Source organism: Equus przewalskii, chromosome 16 (genome assembly GCF_037783145.1).
Source record: "Equus przewalskii isolate Varuska chromosome 16, EquPr2, whole genome shotgun sequence".
Taxonomy (NCBI): Eukaryota; Metazoa; Chordata; class Mammalia; order Perissodactyla; family Equidae; genus Equus; species Equus przewalskii.
The window spans coordinates 80,611,948-80,634,717 of NC_091846.1; the positions used below are offsets into that span (position 1 = coordinate 80,611,948).

Consider the following 22,770-nt stretch of genomic DNA (forward strand, 5'->3'; position numbering starts at 1 on the left):
ACGGGCCGGTCCTCTGACAGGGCTGGGCACACTGCAGCCCTTCCAAAATGCCTCCTCGGTGGAAGGCAACAGCAGCCTGGCAGTCATGGCTGGGGCACAGCCCTGAGGAAGGCAGCAGGAGAAATGGCCAGAGAATAAATGATGCTAAAACCAGGGGTTGTTCTAAAGCCAAACTAAGAGGCTGGTGGACCGAGACAGCTCAGCTGCTTCCAGTGTTTTCCACACCCACTTACCCTGTGTTCATGCTGGAACATCGCCCACCAAGGGGGCAGTGTCCCTGGTCCCCATCGTGGGACAGCCATGGGGGGGTGTAGACAGGATGCTGCCCACAAAGGAGGTGAGTGTGCCGGCTCCCGTACCAGGTATGACAGTGCCAACACCCCCGGGTCCAGGGAGAACCCCCATGCCATGGGGCCATCTGCTAGCCTAAGAAATCGCCTCAAAGGGTCCTGGAGGAAGGCAAGCGGGAGCTGCCACCTGCGGCTGAGCCGTTCAGCTGTGGAGCTGCCTCCTTCGTCGTCTGGCAAACACCGCCCACCGCAGGCCAGGGGCTGACCTCAGGCTCAGATGGAGATGTGAGTTCAGGGCACCTCAGCAAGCCCGGACTGGCCCAAACAGCCCTCCAGCATCTCCCAAAGAGGCTGAGCGGCCCTGGGCACCTACTGAACACCAGGCCATCAAGCTCTGCCCATGGGCGAGGCAGACAGACAGAAGGCCAAGAGGATGGTGGAGGCCCCGCCGGCTCTGAGAGGCAGAACCTGACTGGGTCCTGATCCTAAACTGAGACGATGCCTGTCCTGGAGCCGCCGGGTCTGGAAATGCCACTGGCTGCAGGGAGCCCACATCGCACAGGGAATGGCTGTGCTCCTGGGCGAGCGGTCACTGGGGCTGGCTCCTGGTGTCCAAAGAAGTTGCTCGAAGGCCTGACCCTGGAGACCCCAGGCCGTCCATGCGGTTGGCAGGAGGCACCATTCAAAGACAGACAATGAAGCCAACAACCACAGGCACTGGGCCTGGGGCCACTCTGGCCCTTGGGCTGGACAGGCGGTGTCCGAGTTCCTAGGAGTGAGTTCACCCCCTTCGCAGAGTCCACTGCTTCATCCACAGATGGGTCAAAGCTGAGCTCATCCCCAGGATGGCGGTGGGGAAGAGGTGACCCCGGACTCAGTGCACACCCTAGAGCTGGCCCAGCTGCTCTCGGTGACCTCAGAGTGCGTGGCCATCAGGGTCTGGAAGGTGTGGCCACTGAGTGCATGGAGGTTGCCCGCCAAGCCAGCCATTCCCCACATGGCAGCTGCTCTTAGGAGTGCGGGACATAATTTATGGAAAAAAGCCTACAGTCACCAACCCCAGCACCCTTCTCTCCCCCGTCCAGTGGGGCATATTTTTCCGCAAAGATCCCGAGTAACAACCCTTGGTGGGCCCCTGCAGGTCCTGACTGGACCTCCCCGAGGAACAGGATGCACCGTGGGAACTCGACATGGCATGAGGGATGAGTCGACTCAGCACAGGCCCCGGCCCCGAGCACAGGCCAGTGCCCCCTGGGGACGTGCACCACAACTGCACCTGCACCAAGGACACGGAAGCAGGAGGGGCTGCGGTCCCGAAGGCGAGGACAGCGGCTTTGTCCCCCCTGTCCTCTGCAAGTGGCCCTCCTGTCACCATCGCCATCAGGGAGACCTGGCCAGCAGGGCGGTTGCTCCATCCACTCCAGCCCATGGCCAGGAGTGTAGACGGGGGAAGAGCTGTGAAAACATCCCAATGTGGGGCTACCGGAGAGAGGCCAGCTCATGACACAAGGATGCCACACACTGCTCCCAAGGGAGGGGAGCCGCTAAAGGCTGGAGGGTGCAGGGTCATGGTCTGGGGTTGCTGGTTCCTTTAAAGCTGGAAGCCTGGGGAATAACCTGTAGAATTTTCAGTTTTAACGTTACTTATTATTTACAGCCTCACCTTGCTCTAAAAAAGACTGCAGGTGACTCACAAAAAACACATGTAATGAAATAGAAAACGTAGGAGATGTTTAGGAAATAAGGAACTGAGAACAGAACCGGGAACAGACAGGAGAAAAGAGGACACAAGTGTGCAGTTTCGGGTGAAAACAGACAAACCAGGAAAGCCTTGGAGCAGCGGGCTCTGTGCTGAGGCCATGGTTGGGAGGAGCCGGGGGCATCACATCCCTGTTTCCGTGCCTCTGGGCAGAGCCACAGGGCTACGCTGTGGCAGGGACTTTCCACAGAGACCATACCCACACTGCCCCCCTCCCCAACCCCGAGAACAAGGTCGCTGGGGTGAGAGTTCTCCCATGGGGCCTTGTGGAGGGAACAGGAGGGGGCAGAGAAGGGGCAGGAAGGGACAGGAGGAGACAGGAAGGGGCAGAAGGGGACAGGAGGGGGCAAGAAGGAACAGGAGGAGGCAGGAGGGGACAGGAAGGGGCAGGAGGAGACAGGAGGGGGTAGGAAGGGACAGAAGGAGACAGGAGGGGACAGGAAGGGACAGGAGGGGGCAGGAAGGGACAGGAGGGGGCAGGAGGGGGACAGGAGGGGGCAGGAGGGGGACAGGAGGGGGCAGGAGGGGGAGCAGTGGCCATGGTCCGGGAGTGGGGAGGCAGCAGTGTTTCCTCCTCCACAGTGTTGCGAGCGCTTGGAGACAGGAACACAAGCCCTGTGCCTGTGGGTGGGCCCCACTGTCCCCCACCTGGTGGCCCCACAACACCTGGGAGGCGAGCATGGGACTGGGGTTCCCTAAGCCGTCCATGGATCTGAGAGGTTAACACAGTGGAGGGCAGGAGGTTCCCACAGCCCTTCGAGTGGGCACAGGGCAATCACGCCCCTCCTGGCCTCGTGACAGGCTGGCTGAAGACCGTGGCACCGCTCACTCAGGCCCTTCACGGCGCAGGTGGGCTCCGGCCTGCACCATGCCGTGTCTGTGCTCACATGTCAACAGAACTCACAGGTAGGACTCGTTGGCACGTGTGACGTGGGACAGCAGACCGACAGCTGCATCTAATGACCGTGCCAGCTCCCACGGCCAGGGCTGGGGCCACGAGTGTCCACACATACGGCATCGGGAGGGACTGCAACCCCTGAATAAACAGGGCCCCAGGAGTCCTCACAGTCCCAACAAACAAGCGGATGGACCTCTGTGGGGAGGAGAGAAATCTCCCACAGCAGAAAACCAACAAAGCAGGTGGGTCAGAAACCATGAGGATGGTGCAGAGTTCGAGGAGCACCAGGGCTGACAAGCTGGTGTGTCTCCCCAGGAGCCATGGGTTAACCCCAGCTGGGCTTCATCTGCCCGGTCATGCGTCCCCTCTGGGGATTCCTGACAGATGCATCACCAACCTGCACGGCCGACCCCGTGCAGGACACCCGAACTTAGGACGTCCACATATTCTGGCCTGCGTGCTGAGAGATGTCGCAGCCGCAAAGCACGGGAGTGGCTGAGGAATGTTCCAGATCAAGTAGCTGGCAGAGGACTCTCACACCGCGACCCTGGCTGGGAGGGCTTGGAAAACAATGCCATGAGGTGGTTACGGGACAACCCGGAACCTGACGCGGACTGCGGGTCGGTCACAACTGTGGTCAGTGTCAGGAGTCCTGACCCTGTCACTGGCGGGTCAGGTAACACAAGGTCTTTGTTTTCAGGAAACACACCCAAGTGTCTACAATGTGCATAGAGGGACAAGGAGGAGAGGATCATGCCCGGCAACTTGTGTCCCTATTCTGTTCTTGTGACCTTCCTGTAGGTTCAACACACTAGACCAAAAGAAGTCTATAGAAATCGTGCGCGGTCCCACAGCCTGCCCCTGGACCTCCTTCCAGCAGGTTCTGCCCGCCCAGCCAACCCACAGGGAGAGCCAGGCTGCTGTGCTCCACGGTTGGGACTCTAAGCCATGCAGTGCCTCGTGAGCATCGGCTACTGCAGGCCTGAGGGAGAAGCAGGCAGCGGACTATGGGGACGTGAGCACAGGGGACAGAGACGAGACTGCGGATTGCACTCACATTCTTCATCTTGAAGGACTCCTCCTCCAGCGGCTCCACTGCCAGGATGTTCTCGATGGGGATGCTGCACAGCGGAGGATCTCCTGTGAGAAAGGGGTTGTGAGCACGGCCCGTGGCCTCTGCAGGTAGGAGGGTCAGCTCCTGTGCTTGGGAGAAGCGGCTGAGGGACTCACGACCATGGGACAGGGGACAGCCGGAGTCCGGAGAGTGCCCGGGCCTCATGTACACGCTCCCGGTAGGACCCGATGCCTCGTCCATGAGGATGTCGAGGCCTCTCATCATGCCCTGTCTCCAGGACCACGTTCCCACACTTTTGTGGGAGAAATCACTTCCCCGATGTCCACGGTCTAGATCTGAGCCACTGCAGACCCCAGGGAATACGGCCTAACAGTCATGACCCCCAGTGCCCGCGAGACTGGGTTCCCACACCTGCACCTGAAGCTGTGGCCGCCCGCCCCTGCCTCTCGCCAAGCCACCTCCTGCCAGGCCTCCCTGTGCCCTCCGTGGGGCCTACCACCTGGCTCCATCTCCCTCCAGGGAAGCAGACAGGAACCAACGCGTTCCATCCCCCAAGAGCGGGCTGTGGAGACGGCCGGCAGTCCTGTTACCTTTGTTTCTCTGGTAGGTGAATTCGTGGTTCGTCAGGCGGAACCATCTTTTCTTGAAATTCTTCATCCCAAAGCGTTTCCGTCCTTGCGCTCTCTTGATCATGAACCTGCCATGGACAGGAAACACTGGTGGTGACGTCTGACGCCTGGGGCTCGGCCCCCGCCCTTCCGCCTGTGGCCCAGAGTCACGTCTGCAAAATCGAACAGCCCGTCCCCTCCGTGCTTGTTGTACTCCACCAGACAGTGGATTTCCAGCATCTCAGTTTTATTTCCAAGGGAAAGACTAAGACTTTAAAAGGCAGATGTCCCTACTTTTGAGAAGCTTAGTCCCTGTGCTGCAGTTAACCCTAGGCCACAAGTCCATTCCCACAACGGTCCCTCCCGCAGAGCAGCTGCCCCTCCTGCGTGCATCCTGACAGAGCCCTCAGAGTGAGGGCTGGGGGGCGAGGCCTGAACCTGTGTGAGTGGACATGCCTGAGTGTCCAGGGCCGTGCGGCCTCTTCCCCTTCCTCCCAGGATGGGTATCTCTACTCTGCAAGTGCACCCAAAAACAGACACAGAGATAAGGTAAACAGCATGTCGTGGACGTGCCCTGAGTGCTGTCTGGGTGCATTTAAGGCGACCTGCGAAGGCCCCAAAGGTTTGGGCTACCCAATCCTAGAGCCCAGTGGCCATGTGGCAGGACGCCCTACTTCTCAGTCGGGGCAGCCAGGGAACCCCCCCGTTTCTGCTTGGGCCCAGGCCTTACCCCTCCTTGAGCAGGAGGGGCTGCTCTACGCTCTTGGGGTCTCTTCTTCCGGAGGACGAGATCAAATCCAAGAACTAAAGTGGGAAAGCAGCAGATGGTTAAAACGTGAACCGGCACGCTCGATGCATTTGCTCTGACATGGAAACGATGCTGCAATGCTGTGTCTCCTCTTGACCCCAGAGGAGGGCAGATCTGGGGAGTAGCTGTCAGCATGCTGGGTACCTGTGAGAACCGTGGGGTCCTGAGCTTGTCTCCACCGTGGCTGGGGAGCTTCGGCCCCCACTAGACCTCCCATGGCCCCTCTAGACGGTCCCCCTGCACGCCAGCTGGCACCTCCCCAAGAGGCTGCCGGGCTTCGACAACACCAGGAGGTTCACCTGGATTTTAACAGGAGACCTGGGAAGACGTCTGTGGATCTGATGCAATGCGGGCTCCCCCAGCTGTCTGACCAGCCGTCCCATCTCCCACGAGCCTTCCACTGTGGTCTCACCAGGGTGGGGCCCCCAGTCCCACATCCCACCACCCGTGTGGATTCCTCCCATCGGCGGATGGCTGCCCAGCCCCTCTCCCTTCCCTTCCTTCTGGATCTCAGGTTTTTGTGATTTCTGAGAGACAGATGCGTACAATGGCTTCTCAACAAAAGAGAAGAGTGAAGCTTTGGGATGCAGAGGAGTGTCTCCCCAAGCACCATGCCTTAATGGGTCTGAGGTCCCAGGGCTCCATGGCTCTGAGGCATCCAGGACAAGGGGACCAGGAGCAGACAGCAAAGGGGGACAGGACATGGGAATTCACACAACAAATGGGGGTGACAGTCTATGGAGGTCTAACGTGCAGTCACTTAGAGAGGACGGGCTCGGACGTGAAAAGTGAAGGACAAGATTCCATGAAGGTGGGCCTCTGCGTTTCCAGCTGGAACTGTGGTGGGGGGCATCGCATGACACTGGAATTGACCAGAGCTCTGAGCTGCTCAAAATGGTCCATGGTCAACTGCACGTTATGTGAATTTCGACTCAGTGTCCCTCTGGAGCAGCATGTGACACGGGGCCGCAAGTCCATGAGAACCGACGTCAATACTCACGTTCTTCACTGCATCAGCATACTTCTGCTCGTTGAAGAATTCATAAAATGTAGCCATGTAGGATTCCTTAAAACTGGCCTAAAACAAAACAGGTTGCCTAATGAAAGCCTGCCAGTCTCTCAGCTCCTGGCCCAAATCTGAAAACTCCAGAGGCACCAACCACAAAGAGCCTCGGCTGTGGTCATTGAAAAAGGGAGGTGCTGGGTGTTGGGGGTGAGGGTCCCCAGAGACACCCAGGGGCAGCAGCCTCAAGTCACAGAAGCTTGCCAAAACCTGCAGATGCGATGAATTCCACTCAGACTGTGGTTTTATTTATTTAATTCACTTTTTCGCTTGAAGAAGATTGGCCCTGAGCTAACACCTGTGCCAGTCTTCCTGTTTCATACGTGGGACGCCACCACAGCATGACTGATAGGCTGTGTGTAGGTCTGCACACGGGATCCGAACCCACGAAACTACGCCACCGGGCCGGCCCCAAGGCTGTGTTTTTAAAAGCTAACTACAGGGGCCTACCCCGTGGCTGAGTGGTTGAGTTCACGCGCTCAGCCTCAGTGGCCCAGGGTTTCGCCAGTTCAGATCCTGGGCGCGGACATGGCACTGCTCATCAAACCACACTGAGGCAGCATCCCGTATGCCACAACTAGAAGGACCCACAACTAAAAATACACAACTATGTACCAGCGGGCTTTGGGGAGATAAAGGAAAAATAAAACCTTTAAAAAAAAAAAGCTAACTACATGGGGGTCCTCGGTGCGTTCTCTGCTACGAACGACTCAGCACCCTCCTGACATGGTCACTGACACCGGCTCCTGGGTCTAGAACATAGTCACTGGGACGGAGGCTCTTCGGTGAGCCAGGGGCTGGCGGGAGTCGGACAAGCCCAGGAACGCAGGGACGGCCTTCGCAGCAGTGTCCCGAGGACCCCCCACCGGCACAGTTCTCACGTCCAGGTCACTTTACTGTCTCTGAATGGTATAAGAGGGAGGTGGGTGTGTGCACACCTCAGACCCAGCAGGTGGCGGTTCATCGGAGCTTTGAGCCAACAGAAACGGGACTGACTGGTAGAGAAGATGATCCGAGCCCTATGTGCCTTCTGCTTTGCTCTGACTCAGAGAAAGCCAGGCGTTTGCCCAGAAGGGGGCTGCCTGTCTGCAGTGATGGGACCCTGGTTCACTCATGGCCCCACAAAGATCAGAATGAGGAGGGCAGGTGGGCAAGGCTTCGGTTGCTGCTCAACCCCCTCCAGACAGAGGGGAGGCCTCATCCACTCAAGCTGGCTGCCGGGAGCAGTCAGAGGTGAGCTCCACCCCAGGAGCCCGCCTTGGTCTCCACATCACTGTCCAGAAGCACCAGCACCCAACACCCTCAAAACCGCATCAAGAGGCTCGTCCTTGGGCCGTGGCCTGGAGCAGACCAACGTCCTCTCTGAAGGGGTGGCAATGAAGGCCAGACAGACACAGATCTCTCACCAAAAGGGGCAAAATGAGCACGGAGCCCAGGCAGGAAGGGGCATATGGTGGGCTGTGTGTGGACGAGCCTTCAGTCCCCGGCACAGACATCCTGAGGCCGCCGCCCAGCTCACTGGCAATCTACGGCAGCCAAGTGCTGGGAACTCAGTCTGCCAACTGCACACAGAAGTGGACGCCACCCTACAGGTGACAGGGATGCGCCACATGCTGCCTTGACCCTCCTCTCAAATGGGAGCTTCACAGCTCAGCTGGGCAAAGAGGCTCGGAAGGTGCCAGAACGTTCTCTTAGGCTGGCTGGTGGGGATGCCATGCTGGTTTTACTGTCCTTTATCCTCACAACTGAGTTAAACACAAGCTTTTTCCTCGTATTAAAAAGACAACTAAAATACAGGACTTACGGACTTTGACTTGGATAAGCTGCCCAGAGTCTGAATGGTCTTGGAGATGAGAGTCAGCGTCCTGGACGTCTGTGGGTCCTGTAGAGACAGGGAGGGGACGTGGGCTTCGTTTCAGTTTTACAGAAATGCTGTGATTGAGCCCAGATCACCCGGTCAACAATGTGAACATGTCACCTGGGGCTGCCGCAGCACAGCCACCGTCTCAAGTCAACAACAAACATGCAAACACTGCCTTCCAGAAAGTTCATCCAGACCCACCCAGCCCGCGAGGTCTGGGAGATCCAGACCCCAGACCCTGACTCAGACCCCAGACCCCTCAGTACTGGCTGCTTCAGGAGGACTGGCTGGTTTAGGTGGACTGGCTGGTTCAGGAGAACTAGCTGGTTAAGAGGACTGGCTGGTTTAGGAGGACTGGCTAGTTCAGGAGGACTGGCTGATCTGGCCTGATGCTCACTTACCGTGTGGTGAGGTGTGAGCTGGAAGAGGTTGGGGGACAGGATGGCAGGAGCGAAGAACCTCAGGAAAATGAAGCTGCTCACAGCCGTGTACCTCACATCCAGGTCATCTGTGGCCAGGACACAGAGAGCTGAGTCAAGGGGGCTTTCTGCCACGATAGCACTGAGCTCTGAGGAGGGGCGAGGGCTGTAACCCAGAGCCCTGCTCCTCCAAAGGGCCTCCTGGAGGCAGAGGTGCAGGCCTGCAGCTGTCTCCCTACTCCACCATCTGCTCTGTCTCTCTCTCCCACTGTCTCCGGTTCTCTATTTCTGTCTCTCCCTATCACTGTCTCTATCTCTGTCTCAGTCTCTGTCTCTCTCTCTCTCTCCATCTCAGTCTCTCCCTATCTCTCAGTCTCTGTTTCTCCCTCTTTCAGTCTCTCCGTCTGTCTGTCTCTAGCTCAGTCTCTGTCTCTCTCTCTCTCTCTCTGTCTCTATTTCAGTCGCTCTCTCTCTCCATCCCAGTCTCTCCATCTCTCTCTCTCTCTCAGTCTCAGTCTCTCCCTCTTTCTGTCTCTCTCTCCCTCTCTGGCTCTGTCTGTCTCTCTACACCCCCGCCGTCCCCCCTTACTGAAATCCCAGCACCACTTGGCATCTGGGCTGTCAGAGACACGGCCTCACTTGCCAGGCCCCGTGGTGTTATGGGGAGAGGGCTCCTCTCTGGGCGGTTTACTCACATCCAGGGTGGGAGGACAGGCTTTGTTTCTATCTATTTACTCGCTCCCACTCCAGAGGTTCTGCGGCTCGGGTATGCTTGGTACCTGCTCCCCAGGACACTAGATGCTCTTCAGTGGGGAAGGAGCCAGGCTCTGAGAGCAGGAGGGTGGGGCCGGGGGCAGGAGTGGGTCCAGTTTGCGAGGGCCTGTCTGGGCCATGGCACTGCTCTGGGGCCTGGAGGCCAAGATTCCTGGGGCAGCAGGACACACCTGGCTAATCTATGGTTCCCAGGGAAAGAGGGGTGGGGTCGGGCACAGGGCCTGCGGGATGGGTGGGGAGGCGGCCCGCACTGCCCTCCTGGGCCTTTGAGACCTGGCCTGCGCCAGCACGCACCCTGCATCTGGGGCCCCAGGTAACCTGACACTTCCCATCAGGGTGGGACGCCTTGCTTTGCCCCCCGGGAGGCCTGTGTGGGTAGCCCCTGGTGGCTTCTCAAGGAATCAGCATAATTAAGAAGAGAGCAACCCTCCCTGGGACCCTCCTGTCCCAGTCCCCAGAGAACTCGTCCTCTCTGACACAGGGCGCCGAGCGGCAATGTGACCGGCTGCAGCAGGAACCTGTGGGAGAACCAGGCAGGAGGTTCCTCTGACTGTAGAGGCCCAAAAGCAGACAGGCCAACGCTCCGTCCCTAGCAAGCCAGCACGATGAGACTCGGGCAGTTGGCCTTCCTGTCCCATGCAGGGCTGGGGCCTGGTCACCCGGACAAGAACAGACAGGAGCCATGCACAGACGGCAGCAGGACACCGGGGAGGGATGGAGCCATGTGGATGCCCAGCCCTGGCCCAGTGGCCATGTTATGACCGTCTTCACATGGACTCTGAAACATCCCTTCTTGGTTCTGAGACATCTGGTGGGGGCAGGCACCCACCCGGCGGGGCTGTGGTCATTTCCCGCGGGGGAGTGTGTCCACATGGGACTGACCTTGGAAGCGCTTGGCAGCCGCCTCGCGGAGAGAAAAAAAGATGTCGCACATGACAGTTGGGCAGCTCACTCCCGACTTGGTGATGACGTTGAAGACACGGTCCACGTACTGCCGCAGCGTCTCCTGCAACAGGGCACGGTCAGACCCCAGCGCCCACGCACACTCTCCCTGAGGCCACCATGCAGGCCACATGGAGCACCAGGACCCCCAGGGAGCAAGTCGGGGGTCTGGGTCTCGCTCAGAACATCCTAGCAGCAAAGGAGATACTTCCCAACGCAACAGAAAAGCCCCTCCCTTAAACCAGGTCCTGACAGCAATGACGACTCAGGGGCCAAGGAACCAGAGTACAGGGAGCGGGGAGCCGTGCCCCTCCCCGCCCGGTGTCATCCACCCAGCACGAGGTCATGGGGATGCGACTCTGAAGGCAAGCCCGACTCCTTTTTCTAAAGGAGACCAAGATGATCTGCACGAAGAGATCACATAGAAGAAGCGGGTGCCGGGCAACCATCTGAGCTGCGCGTCCTGTTGTTCAGAGCAGGACTCGCTCAGGGAGCAGCCCGAGGCATCCGCCCAGCCTGTGTCTGCTGAGAGGAGGGAGGACGGCTGGGAAGGTGGGTGGCTGCCGAGGCCACCTCCCCGGGAGATGGGAAGGAGCTGAACCACAAGCCACAAGAGACGCAAGCGAGCAGGGGTAAAGGACAGTGGCACTGGCCACTCAACAGCAGCTGAACAGTCGACCTTCCCACCTCAGGCTCCAGGGGCACCCCCACCCACGTGACTCAGACTGACCCAGGGCCTCCAGGTGGCTCCGGCCCCGGAAGGCACTGGGGGGAAGAGAGCTCCGTACCATGTTGCTTTCGAGGCTTTCACCGTCTTTCAGCTTCACGGGGTCGATCTCGCAGGGCTTGTGGCTCTGGCAGATCTGGAAAAGTGTCCACACAGCACTGAGGGTGGCGGCCGGGGCAAAGGGGCATGGGGCAGCGGTGGCAGGCTAGAGGCAGACTCGGGAGCCATGTTCAGAAGATGGCTGCCTCCAGCCCCCACCAAGCCACTGGAAGCAGCCCTCGGGGAGCGAGCGGATACCTCAAGTGATGGGTCTTCTGGAAGACCACCCATGTCCACTCATGCGGGATTGGGCTCCGCAGAGTGAAATGAGGTTTTGACCTCAAGATGCTGCCAGGATTTGCTCACAGATGGCACCAGGACGCTATTTTGAGTCTTCTCACATCGCACAGAGCCCATTTTTATGACACTGTTCTGGGGGACATTCCGCCTGCCAGGCATCCCACCCAGGGGTCAGGTAGGGGACGCTGAGTCATTTCAACAGGAAACATGTGGCTCCTCAAAAGCATCTGACAACTGAGAAGAGACAACAGGAGGGCCGTCCACACCGCAGGGGCTCAGGAACAACTTGAGCCCACGAGCTCGGCCACTCAGTGCTGTGGGAGGGACCTGTCCTCAGGAGAAGCAGCTTTGCTCCTGCATGTCCTTCTGCCTTTAACAGAATGGAGTGTTTTTTGTTTTTTTTCAAAGATTGGAACCTGAGCTAACAATTGTTGCCCATCTTCTTTTTTTTTCCTGCTTTTGCTCCCCAAATCCCCCAGTCCATAGTTGTACATTTTAGTTGTGGGTCTTTCTAGTTGTGGCTTGTGGGACACCACCTCAGAGTAGCCTGACAAGCGGTGCCATGCCTTTGCCCAGGATCCGAACCAGCAAAACCGTGGGCCATCGAAGCAGAGCACCTGAACTTAACCACTTGGCCACGGGGCTGGCCCCTGCAGGGTTTTAACTTTTTCTTTTTTGAGGAAGATTGGCCCTGAGGTAACACCTGTGCCCATCTTCCTCTATGTCTTGTGTGTGAGACACCAGCACAGCATGGCTGGATAATTATTTTTTTTATTTAAGAAAATGAGAAACATTCCAGAATCACAGGAAGGTCCCGTGGGGAGGCTGGGAAAGGAGCTGAGACTAAAGGACTAAAGAACAACTCTTTGCTTGGATGGGCTGGTTGCGCACCCACCCGTCCTCCTGGGGATCATCGCCCTGCCTAGCAGTGCTGGGGGCTTCAGGGACACCCGTTCCTGTCCTCCACCGGGGCCCTTGAGGTGGGACCCCTGCTCGCCTCCCCCTGGGGCCCTCGCGGGGGATGCCCACTCACCTCCTCTATGGTGGGCTTCAGGGTGACATGCAGGTACTGCATCCCTGCCAGCTTCATCGTCTCGTCGATGCACTTGGATGTCAAGGAATTTCCTCGGAAGATGGTGTTGGGGTCCCTGGAAGACAGTGTCGGGTGACTTGTTCCCTCGGGATGGCAAGGTGTCCACGGAGCAGGCCCGTTTCGCGCGCCGTCATTGGCCACGGCACCATGCCTGCCGATGACTCTGCTGTCAGGTGGAGCAGGATAACACAAGACCCAGCTCCACAGCTGGGGTCCTGAGCCCCTCCCTGGCTGTGTCCCAAACCCTCTGTGCCAAGTGCAGCAACACACGGACGCTGCTCCAGAGGGACAGGAGCTGCCCACTCCCAAGCTACTAAGGACCCATCCTGGGCCGGCGTGGGAGTGACACAGGCTGTGCCTCGTGACCTCACCAGGGTGCCAGTCAGGCCTTTCTGAACCCAGAACACTGGGGAGCCACGTGCCCAGCAGACCCATCTCCCAGAGCAGGCACAGGTCCCCTGACATGGGTGAAAGGCTGATGCAGCACAGACCACAGGCACTGAGCCCGTCCCGAAGGCAACTGTTCACCCCTTCCTACACATATCCCTTGGATTTCCAGGAGAGATGGGGCAATTTTAAAAAACAGCTGATGTGTCTCTGAAAGAGAACCTGAACCTGCGTGGATTCCGGTGGCGGCCCACAACTGCGCTTGGGGCCTTCCTCCATCCCTGCCCTGCCCCGGGGGCACTCACTGTGTCCGCTGCACCTCTGCGCTGGCAATAGCGCTGATGAAGGGCACCACGCGGCCATAGTGCAGGAAGAGCCGCACCAGTGGGATGGCCGCCTCCTGCTTCTCTCTGCAGACCTCGCCCAGGACATGCGCCGCAGACGCTGAGACAGGCTACGGATGACAACAGTGATCAAGGGCGCCCAGACCTGCCCACGGTCCCCAGCAGAGGGAGAGGCGCACCATCCTGGGCATGACCCAGGCCCGGGGGCCAGGCTGTGGGGGAAGAACCAGCACAGAGGAGGCAGCCCAGGTGCTGGGCCACAGCGGGTATGGGGCAGGTGGGGGCCAGACAAGGGGTGCTGGGCAGGCAGCGGCCAGGCAGGTGAGGTCCGGGCAGGAGGATGTGGGGCAGGGCTGGGGTAGGTCTTGCTCCAAGGGACCGCAGGCGCACGGCCCTGGGAGGGGGAGCCTGGCGCAGTACCTCCACGTCCGCTGACTTGAGCAGCAGGTCCCGCAGGGGGCTGTATGAGTCAGAGGAGAAGACGTGGTCCTCCGTGTAAACCACGTTCAGCCGCAGGGACCCCAGGTCCCCTGGCTTTAGGTTCTTACTGCCATTGTCTCGGGGCTGGAGAAAGTACCTGCGGGGACGCACGGACGCAGCATGAGGGAGGCAGCTCCAGGGCCAGTTCCCGCCAGGACGAGCCCAGCATTCTGCTCCAGCTGCCGGGGTCTCAGGCAGGAGGGCCCGGGATAGTTCTGTAGGGCTTCCCCCTGCAGGGTCCATGCATGCAGGGACGTCCTCCGAGAAGCCCCCACAGGGTCCGTGCATCTGGGGATGTTCCCTGAGAAGCACCCACAGGGTCCGTCCATCAAGGGGACATCCCCTGACACAGCCCCTGCAGCGTCTGTGCAGGGCACACAGTCGCTTTAGCAGTTTTTGGTCACTCTTCCCTTCGGTCCGACCCTGTGTGGCCACAGGAGCGAGGTGGGAGGCATGCTGAGGCCCAACTTCGATGTGGATTCACTGGGCTATGCCTGACGCCCAAGCCCCTGTACATCCTCCTTGACCACAACACTTAGAAGGGCACAGAGTGGCAATGCCAGCCATGGGCAGAGGCTGGTTGGTGGCTCCCGAAGGGTGCCAGTTGCCTGCCCTCCGTGGTCAGGCTCAAAGCTGCTCTCCATTCTCAGGCTCTTGCTGTGACCCCCTCACTGATCTCTCCTGGCGCCGCTTCCCGAGGACTCTCCCCGACTCGGACGTGCCAGATAGGAGTGGTGGGCGGCTGAGAGGCAGCTTTGATTTTCCCGACTTTCACCTCTGCCCCTGTCCGCCAGTGCGCGCCAGCCCCCGCGGGCTCCTTACCAGGCCTTGTGGGAGCTGGACTGGCGCAGCACCTGCAGTGGGACCCTCAGCTCTCCCAGAAACTCGTCTCCAAATTTCAAGTTACTGGCGTTCCAGAGGTCCACCCTGAGAAGCAACAATGGTACACAGGTCTCCTTAAGGGATGACCTGGGGCAGACTGTCCCCAGTGCTGCTCCTTCCCCAAGAGGGTCCTGAGTGGAAGCCCTCAGTCCCACCATGTACATCTCCATGAAGTTCGACACAGACTGCATGCAGTCACAAAGCGCAGTCGAAGCAGGATGACTGTGCGCTGCAGGGGAGGGAGACGCTGACTTGGGTACGGCAGCCGGCAGTGTCCATCTCCCCTCTGCCTGGGGAGGCCCAAGTGCAGCAGGACCCTTGGCCCCTTGAGGGGACGTCTCAGCAGCAGGAGCCCTGCAGGGCGACCTCATCTGCAGCTCAGCGCAGTGGAGGGGTAGTCACAGATGACAGGGGCACAGGGGACTGGCCAGGCTGCCGGGGTCAACAGCTGGGGGCTCCTGCCTCCATCACTGGGAGAGGAGAACTGGGGGTGCCAGACCCCCTTCTCCACCTGCACTCACTTGCGGCCCTGGGACCCACCAGCACAAACCACGACCCCTTGAGGCGGCGACACCCACACTGGGGAGGGGAGATGGGGCCGGGCCGACGCTACAGCCACAGTAGTGTTCACCTGGCTGGGGAGCCTGGTCACTCACTGACCCTTCTCCTTGGGGGGTATTCTCATTGTTCCCTCTGATTTGGGGCCATGGTGACCATACGTGAGCGACAGATGGAGGGATGGACGGACGGCATGCCCTGGTGCTAACAAGTGAACGTCATGTAGATTCCAGTGACAATTAGCCAGAGGTTACTCCATGAGCTGAAAGTCCAAGACTAATCATCACCACACCTGTGGTCAGAGGAAGATTCTAGAAGACTGCACCAGCCCTTCTGTTACCTCTGCAAGTTCTGGCGGGAGCAGGGGACATCGCAGAAGGCAAATGATGTTCTAAAGGACACAGGCATCAGGGACATGAAGAGGAACAGTGTCCCACACACGGCACTTTAGAACAAAGGAAGCAGAGCCTGTAATCTGCCAATCCACACCTCAGCAACATGGCAAATGAGGCTGGCAGCCTTTCCTTCTTTTTTTTTGCTGAGCAAGATTGGCCCTGAGCTGACATCTGTGCCCACCTTCCTCTCCTTTGTATGTGGGATGCTGCCACAGTGTAGCTTGATGAGCAGCCCAGTCCACACCTGGGATCTGAACCCGCGAACCTTGGGCGGCCCAAGTAGAGTGCACGAACTTAACTGCTACCCTGCCAGGTTGGCCCCAGTCTTTCCTTCTTTTTAATAAGAGAAGCATTTAAAAATATCTTTGCTTAAAAAAAGCAACTTGAACTTCACTTGCGCATTCAGAGCCCAGTCTTCCATCAGCACTTCTCTGAACAGAAGGGGCCGTGTGCACATGGCCAGGCCTCCCGCAACACCGGGGGGCCTCTGCAGGGACCTCCTCAGGCCTCAACCTGGGGCTACTCTGCCTCTGCTTCAGTACTTTGAAAGGGAAGATTTAAACTAACTGAAAACTCAACAAGATCTGTGTGAGGCCACCGTCCCTCAGGCCTCAAGGGGGAGGGGGCAGAGCCCGAGGGCCCCACACCCGCAGCCGGTGGCCAGCCCTCCAGCCCAGAGCCCCCCACGGCCTGGTCACTGCTCGGCTGCAGGAGGGAAGATGTCCCAAGCAGTCCTGAAATTGGCGCCAGTAAACGTGTGCCCACAACCTCCAGGGGCAACGAGCACGGACCGTGCGCTGAGGACCCCACAGGTGCCCTGAGGCGGGGGCACCGAGCAGCCGGACCAAGGACCCCACAGGGGCCCCAAGCAGCAAGACTGAGTACCCTGCAGGGGTCTTGAGCGCTGGGACCAGGGTGGCTAGAGCTCGTGCCCCTGGCCTCTCAGAAGACACGGCCACGCGGCCCATGAAAGCGAGCTGGCTGTGGGTGGGGGATGACCTCCCAGCCCCGGCCCAGACCTTGGGAGGTGTACGGCTCTGGCTCCAGCCACAGCTTCCGACATTCTGACGTTCAAGTTCCCAAGAAAATGGAAATTCCTTTCTGTCCGTTCTCCAGTTCTTAGAAACAAAACTGAGCACACAGGGGTGAGCTCAGGGGGCAGCCTAGCAGGAACCTGGAACCCCGTCCCCGCTCACCGGATTTCCAGTTTGTCCACGTCCTCCTCCTCAAAGTCGAAGTGGGACTTGCGGCTGTAGCTGGAGGGCCTGGTCACCTGCAAGGCAGACAGACAGCACCTTAGACCACACCACTGCCACTGCACACCATCGTGCCGACCGGCCCCTGGGCCAGGGAAGGCAGCCATGTGCCCGACTCAGCACGGACACACAGGGGTCGGTCTACAACCTGCGGCCCGCCCACCACCACTGTTCCTGCCCCACTCAGGCCCTGTTGGGAAGCCTGCAGGTGTCTCTAAAATGCCACCTCCTCCAAGGAGGCCCCTTGCCTCTACTAAGGGCTACCGCTCACGGGCCTGCAGCTGATGGCCACAGGGCCAGGCCTGCTTCCTTCTCCATCTTGTTCCCGCCTGTCACTAACACATCTGTTGAGCAACTGTAGGTGGCTCGCACAGAATTTAAATAATTCCACTTAGACATTGGGGGTTTTCAGGTGAGTTCGGCTGTCATCCTGGGAAAATGGTCTGTGGGGGACTCCCTGTGGAAACTCCTGTGGGTGGCCGCTGGCCTGGTGCAGCCTCGAGGGCCATGCGCTCCCCTGCCAGGGGCCTGGCCTCGGGCTGAGTCGGGCTGAAAGGAGGCGAGGACCTGAAAAGAGGGCCTTGCTGGCAACAGGGCTGAGCCCCCGGAGGCACAGGACAGGAATTCCCATGGAAAAGAACTCCTGAGTCCTCCATGCGAGGCCATGAGCAGGTCTGGGCCTCCCCAGGTCCTCAGCAGCAGTCTCAACTGCCATGTCAATCGTTTCTGGGGCTGTTAAACTGTTCTGGTGACTTGAGACCATGTTCTTACAGAGAGACAGAAGCATACGGAGTAGCACGCATGCCCGCTCTGTGTGGGCACAGATGCACAAAGCTGGGCATGGCCGTGTGAGGAGGCACGGTGCATGCCTGCCCTCCCTGTGCTGTGCCCACAGTTTGGGAAGTGCTGACCAGAGTCGTTCTTGCAGCCTAGACCTGGGGGCTGCTGCCACCTGTAATGCACCATTTTCTACATTCTGACCCAGACCCATCCCTGCCTTTAGAGACATGCACAACTCGCGAGAGCGGGGCGACCACATCAGCGTCCTGCCTTATCTCAGTCTCTGAAAAACCACGTTCCTCGCCTGGCGGTAAAGCAGCAAAATCCTCTGGAACAGAGAACGGCCTTCCGCGGCACCCTTGGGACCCTGCCTCCAACACTTGCACGGCAGCCCAAGAAGGTGGGCCACTGGCTGCCTCCAGCTTCAGACACCAGCTGGAAACAGTCCAGTTCTCTGTACATGAGCCCCTCAGTTCTAGCCCCTCTCTCTAACTTCACCTTCCAAAACCCCCCACTTTCACTCCAACCTCACCCACCTCCTAGTTCCCTGTAGCCTCTATGCTCCGGACACGGATGTGCCCCATCCCAGACTACTCGGTGTCGCCACATTCTGGCAGGACTAGCAGCTGCACTTGCTCCTGCTCTTCAAAGCCACTGACTTAGCAGGGACAAGAGCAACCTGCCTACGCGGCCCCTCCTCCTCAGGGGTGAGTTCCGAGGACAGGCGTGGAGGTCTTGTTTGTCCCTCTGGGCCTGGGGATGGGAAGTGTTCAAGAAACCTTTGCAGATGGAAAGGGACAGTCCTAACGGAACAGCTCAGTGGTCACTGTCTGCTCTCGGGCCTTGCGTGCCACTCTGAGGCAGCAGGGGATCTGCATCTGAACACACTTCCTCTTCTGCTTCAAAACTCTCACTCTTTCTGGTGAGACAAGTCTCTCTCCACGGCTCATGGGGACCAGGTGGAGCAGGCAAAACTCAAAACTCAGAGCCGAACAATAAAAACCCAAAGTCCTGATAGTTTGGAAATATTAAATTGTCAGTATTCCACTCAAAACTGGGTCATTCTGAAAGCAACAACCGGCCTTTCTTTCCAGGGAGAAGAGGAAAGCTCCAGGAGTTGAGCCCGGCAGGCAGTGAGGAATCCCTCCAAGAACTTCCCGGAGCAAGCGAGTGGCTGAGCCCCGAAAGCCAGACTTTTTGCCGAAGTTTCGGATGCAGGGTTTTAACGTGAGACTCACGCCCCAAAACACCAACCTCGAAATAGAACACCTCGTCAAACTGGGGGTTGTTGGTCTTCTTCTTCACCTTTGTCTTCTTTGCTTCCGACCTGTAATCGAGGAAGGAAGGACAAGGATTAAATCACTGATGCTGAGCCCTCGGCCTCCAGACCGAGCTGCCAGTGCACAGTGCTGCTGCCTCATTGTCTCACAAACGTCTGTCTCCAGCCCCAATGGGACGCAAGTCAGGAATTCGACTGAGCCCCAAACACCCAACGTGAAGGATAGACAGGCTTTCTTCCAACCAAGGAATTCTGGGGCAACAAGGAGACAGAGCAAGTCTACATAACTGCACATCCACCCAGCAGTGCACATGCCCCTGAATGAGGAGCCCACCGCCACTCCAGGCCGGAGCTGTGGGCGGCGTGGGCGGGGGCTACTTGCCTGTAAGGTCCTGCAAGGGTCACAGTGGCATAGGGGTCGCACTGCCCGTTCACGATGGGGAGGCCCTGGCACTCGAGGATGCTGAGGAGAGAGTGGAGGAAGGTCAGGAGGGCATGAGGCCCTGGTGGGCTCTCAAGGCTGCTCTGGGGTCTGAGAGAGCAGCTGGCCCAGCAGCTCGGGGCCCAGAGCCATAAGCTCCGGTGTGGCATCAGTTGCCGACAGCCAGAAGCTCCCATCTAATCTGCGCAGTGAAGGCCTGTCTGGCAGTCAGGACACTGGGACAGGCCCCGGTGACTCTCACGAGCAATGTCACTGCCATCACATCCAGGAGCTGCTGGAGAGTCGCACACGACTCACATTTCCTCTCCAGCAGGCTCACCAGGTGGGTACCGCTGCTAAGTCCACATTACAGGAGGAGAAACTGAGGCCCTGAACGCCAAGAGGGCTTATAGCCACAGCTTGTGCATGACCCCCACGCCACACGCCTCGTCTTAGGCTCTACAGGCCCACTCATGGCTCCTCTAGACTCGAACCCAGCCAGTTACGCAGCTCTGATAGCCTGGTCCCTAACCAGCATCCTGGCTACTGCTGGGTCCCTGCCTGCCACCTGGCTTCTCTGGGGTGCAGGGCACCTTCTCCTGCTTCTCGTGCGCTGGCATAAGCGGAGGCTGGACGTGGTGAACCGCGTGCTGCTGGCGCAGGTTGTTGCCCTCCCGGCTGCGCGGCCTCGTGCCGCTTGGCGGTAAACAGCCCTGGGTTTGGGCTGACTGCGGCTGTTCTTGTTGAAGTGCTGTCGGGAGGTACCAGAAGCCTCCAGGTGGGAACGGTGCAGCCCTTGGAGCTGGCTCAGTATGCTAAGCGATCCCGGCTTGAGGGGCCATTCAAGGGCTGGGGAGATTCTCATGACGCCCAGCCCCATGGAGCCCTGGAGTCCTGCTCTCCCTGACCCTGAGAGCCTTCACTGCATACGCTCACATGGGCTCGTGGAGGTTGTGAGGACCCCGCCCCTCCAGAACAGGCCCACAGTAGCCTCGGACCCCCAACTCCACTCTCAGGCTCCAGCTCCACACGGAATACCTCCCTGCCCCGTGTCACCCACATGCCTCTAAGATGAAGACCGGCCATGCAGCTGCTGTGTCTGCTCCCTGCTCCAAGGTGAAAGTCAACTGCCAGCTGACAGCATCCAGTTGGCTCTGTCCAGAACGCCTAGCTCCCTGGCTGTGTGTGGGATGGGGACCCAGTTCCCACTGTCCCACTGACCCAGAAGTCAGCTTGGCTGCAAGCAGATGCAGCACCCGGGCTCCACTGTCCCCACCGCTGGAACCTGGAGGACGACCACGTCCTCGCGTTCCTGTGTGTCAGGAAACCTGGGCAGCCCGCAGCTCCAACACGTGGCCATGCCTCCTGCGGATGGGTCCTGCTCCTTCAGGGCGCTGGGGCCCTCAGCACTGGCGCAGGCCTGTCCTGCCCAGGAGTCTTCTGTAATCTCTCCTCTCCCCACCTCTCCACCATTTCCCCCTGGAATTGCTGTCAGACAAGGCTGGGCCTCATGGTCCATCATCTCCGCAGCTCTGTCCACTATTTCCAACTCTTCCTGCTTCTGCTCCACTTTATGCAATGTTCCGTGTTTCCCCGGGTTCCTGGGGTGGTCCCTGTTCGTCCACCTCCCTTGCTAACTCATGTGATAGACGCCCTTCGCAGATTAGGCACGTTTCCAGGGATGAGGCAAGAGCTCGGTCTGCTCGGCCAGCCCAGCAACGAACCGCCAGGTGGTGACAGGTTAACGTGACACAATGGAGTTATGAGACCAGACACAGCAATAGAGACATGCGGTGGCTGTCAACTGCGGGAGCTGGGGCCTCTGGGAAAAAGCAGCCCTTAGGCTGAGGGGAGACAGGGTCCGGGGGCAGGAGACACGAGGTCATGGCCCACTGCAGATGGCGGGAATCTAACACAACCGTGTCTTTACTATGTCCGGCTGTCAGGCAGGAGGAGAGTCAGACGGCAGGTGGCCTGCATCTTGGATCCTTGGAGAAAACCAGTTTCACAGCAGCCACTCAGATGGCGCGCTGAGGATCCAATGGGCAGTGATTCCTCCAACTCGCATCTTAGCGAAGTGTGGGCAATGGGGCGCAGCCACCCAGGGAACATTGGAGACTCGCGTCCCTTGACGACAGAGCTGAGAAACCCTCTTTTCTCCAACTCAAAGTAGCGTCCTGGTCAGTACGCAGGGACATAAGAGCATGAAGGCAAATGAGGTGTGAAAACACTGCAGGGTGGAAGAGAGGGATTTCCACGAGTGTGTGGAGAGTCCTCCCTGGCAGAACCACATGAAGGAGTCTGGGGTCTCCTAAGCAGGCTCACTGCAGGGAACTGGTGGCTGCAAGGGTCCAAGGCAGCTGTGGCCCGAGGCCATCGCAGCTCCAGGCTCTGTTCCTCCAGGAAGCATGAGGCTGCACGGAACCTTCCCAATCCCATCCACACATTTCTCCAAACCACAGCTCCTTAAAAAAAGCAAAACTAGGGGCTGGTCCAGTGGCGCAGTGGTTAAGTTTGAGCACTCCACTTTGGTGGCCTGGGGTTCGCAGGTTCAGATCCTGGGCGTGGATGTAGCGCCACTCATCAAGCCATGCTGTGGCAGCATCCCACAGATAAAGTAGAGGAAGATGGGCATGGGTGTTAGCTCAGGGCTAATCTTCCTCAAAAAAAAAAATCAAAACTGAGAAAGGGTCCATGTGCCCAGCATGCCATGTTTCACATCAGACCCCGAGCCCTCGGCCTGAGTTCCGAGTCACAGCCTCTGGGACTTCGTGTGCCAGCAGTGGGAGACTGGAAGGAGCTGCCTGCTCACAGCCCCAAGTTTAGATATTCGTGTTCCTGGAAACCACAGCCCAGCGTGTACCCTACTAAGACCCAGAGCCTGACGACTGGGGTCCTAATGGGCCACATGCAGACTCAGCAGTGGATGGACATGGGGTGACGCTGCCCACAGGCAGCAAATTGAGGCAAGGTCTCCCTGCCCCAAAGGCATGGGCACCAAGGGCTGCATGCACTCCTTGACCAGCCGGCATTTTGGCAGGACCAGTGCGAAGGCCCTCCCCACCTCCTGTGGCGCCCACCCCCCCCCAACCAGAGGACCGATCTCCACATGTCATCATGCCCTTCCCGATGGAGCAGGTAGACCCTCACACTGCCCTCCACTCACAGGGACCCTGGTTCTCCAACCCCTAGGCCCTGCAGGGCAGCAGAGTCCACCTTCTCCGCTGCCTGCTGGCCCCCAAGACAGGCACGTGCGGCTGGCAAAGACAAGGGCAGGGTCTCCACCGGGACGTGTGTGCCCCGAGGCCTGGAGACCTTCCACATGAGTGCAG

The 22,770-nt window shown here is 59.0% G+C and overlaps 1 protein-coding gene across 3 annotated transcripts in view; it reads right to left on the reverse strand.

Moving 5' to 3' along the window:
• The window catches only part of RASA3 (RAS p21 protein activator 3), an 89,708-nt gene that overhangs the window by 9,826 nt on the left and 57,112 nt on the right, over positions 1 to 22,770 (reverse strand). For all 3 annotated transcript variants that reach the window (XM_070579433.1, XM_070579434.1, XM_070579435.1), the window contains 15 exons: positions 19,400 to 19,480; positions 18,993 to 19,065; positions 16,899 to 16,975; positions 14,690 to 14,794; positions 13,808 to 13,964; positions 13,349 to 13,497; positions 12,597 to 12,711; positions 11,286 to 11,360; positions 10,438 to 10,561; positions 8,764 to 8,870; positions 8,306 to 8,383; positions 6,439 to 6,516; positions 5,361 to 5,434; positions 4,613 to 4,719; positions 4,005 to 4,087 (listed from right to left, as the gene is read on the reverse strand). In XM_070579433.1, the coding sequence (XP_070435534.1) occupies positions 4,005 to 4,087; positions 4,613 to 4,719; positions 5,361 to 5,434; positions 6,439 to 6,516; positions 8,306 to 8,383; positions 8,764 to 8,870; positions 10,438 to 10,561; positions 11,286 to 11,360; positions 12,597 to 12,711; positions 13,349 to 13,497; positions 13,808 to 13,964; positions 14,690 to 14,794; positions 16,899 to 16,975; positions 18,993 to 19,065; positions 19,400 to 19,480 (1,483 nt within the window). The remainder of the gene's footprint in view (positions 1 to 4,004; positions 4,088 to 4,612; positions 4,720 to 5,360; positions 5,435 to 6,438; positions 6,517 to 8,305; positions 8,384 to 8,763; positions 8,871 to 10,437; positions 10,562 to 11,285; positions 11,361 to 12,596; positions 12,712 to 13,348; positions 13,498 to 13,807; positions 13,965 to 14,689; positions 14,795 to 16,898; positions 16,976 to 18,992; positions 19,066 to 19,399; positions 19,481 to 22,770) is intronic.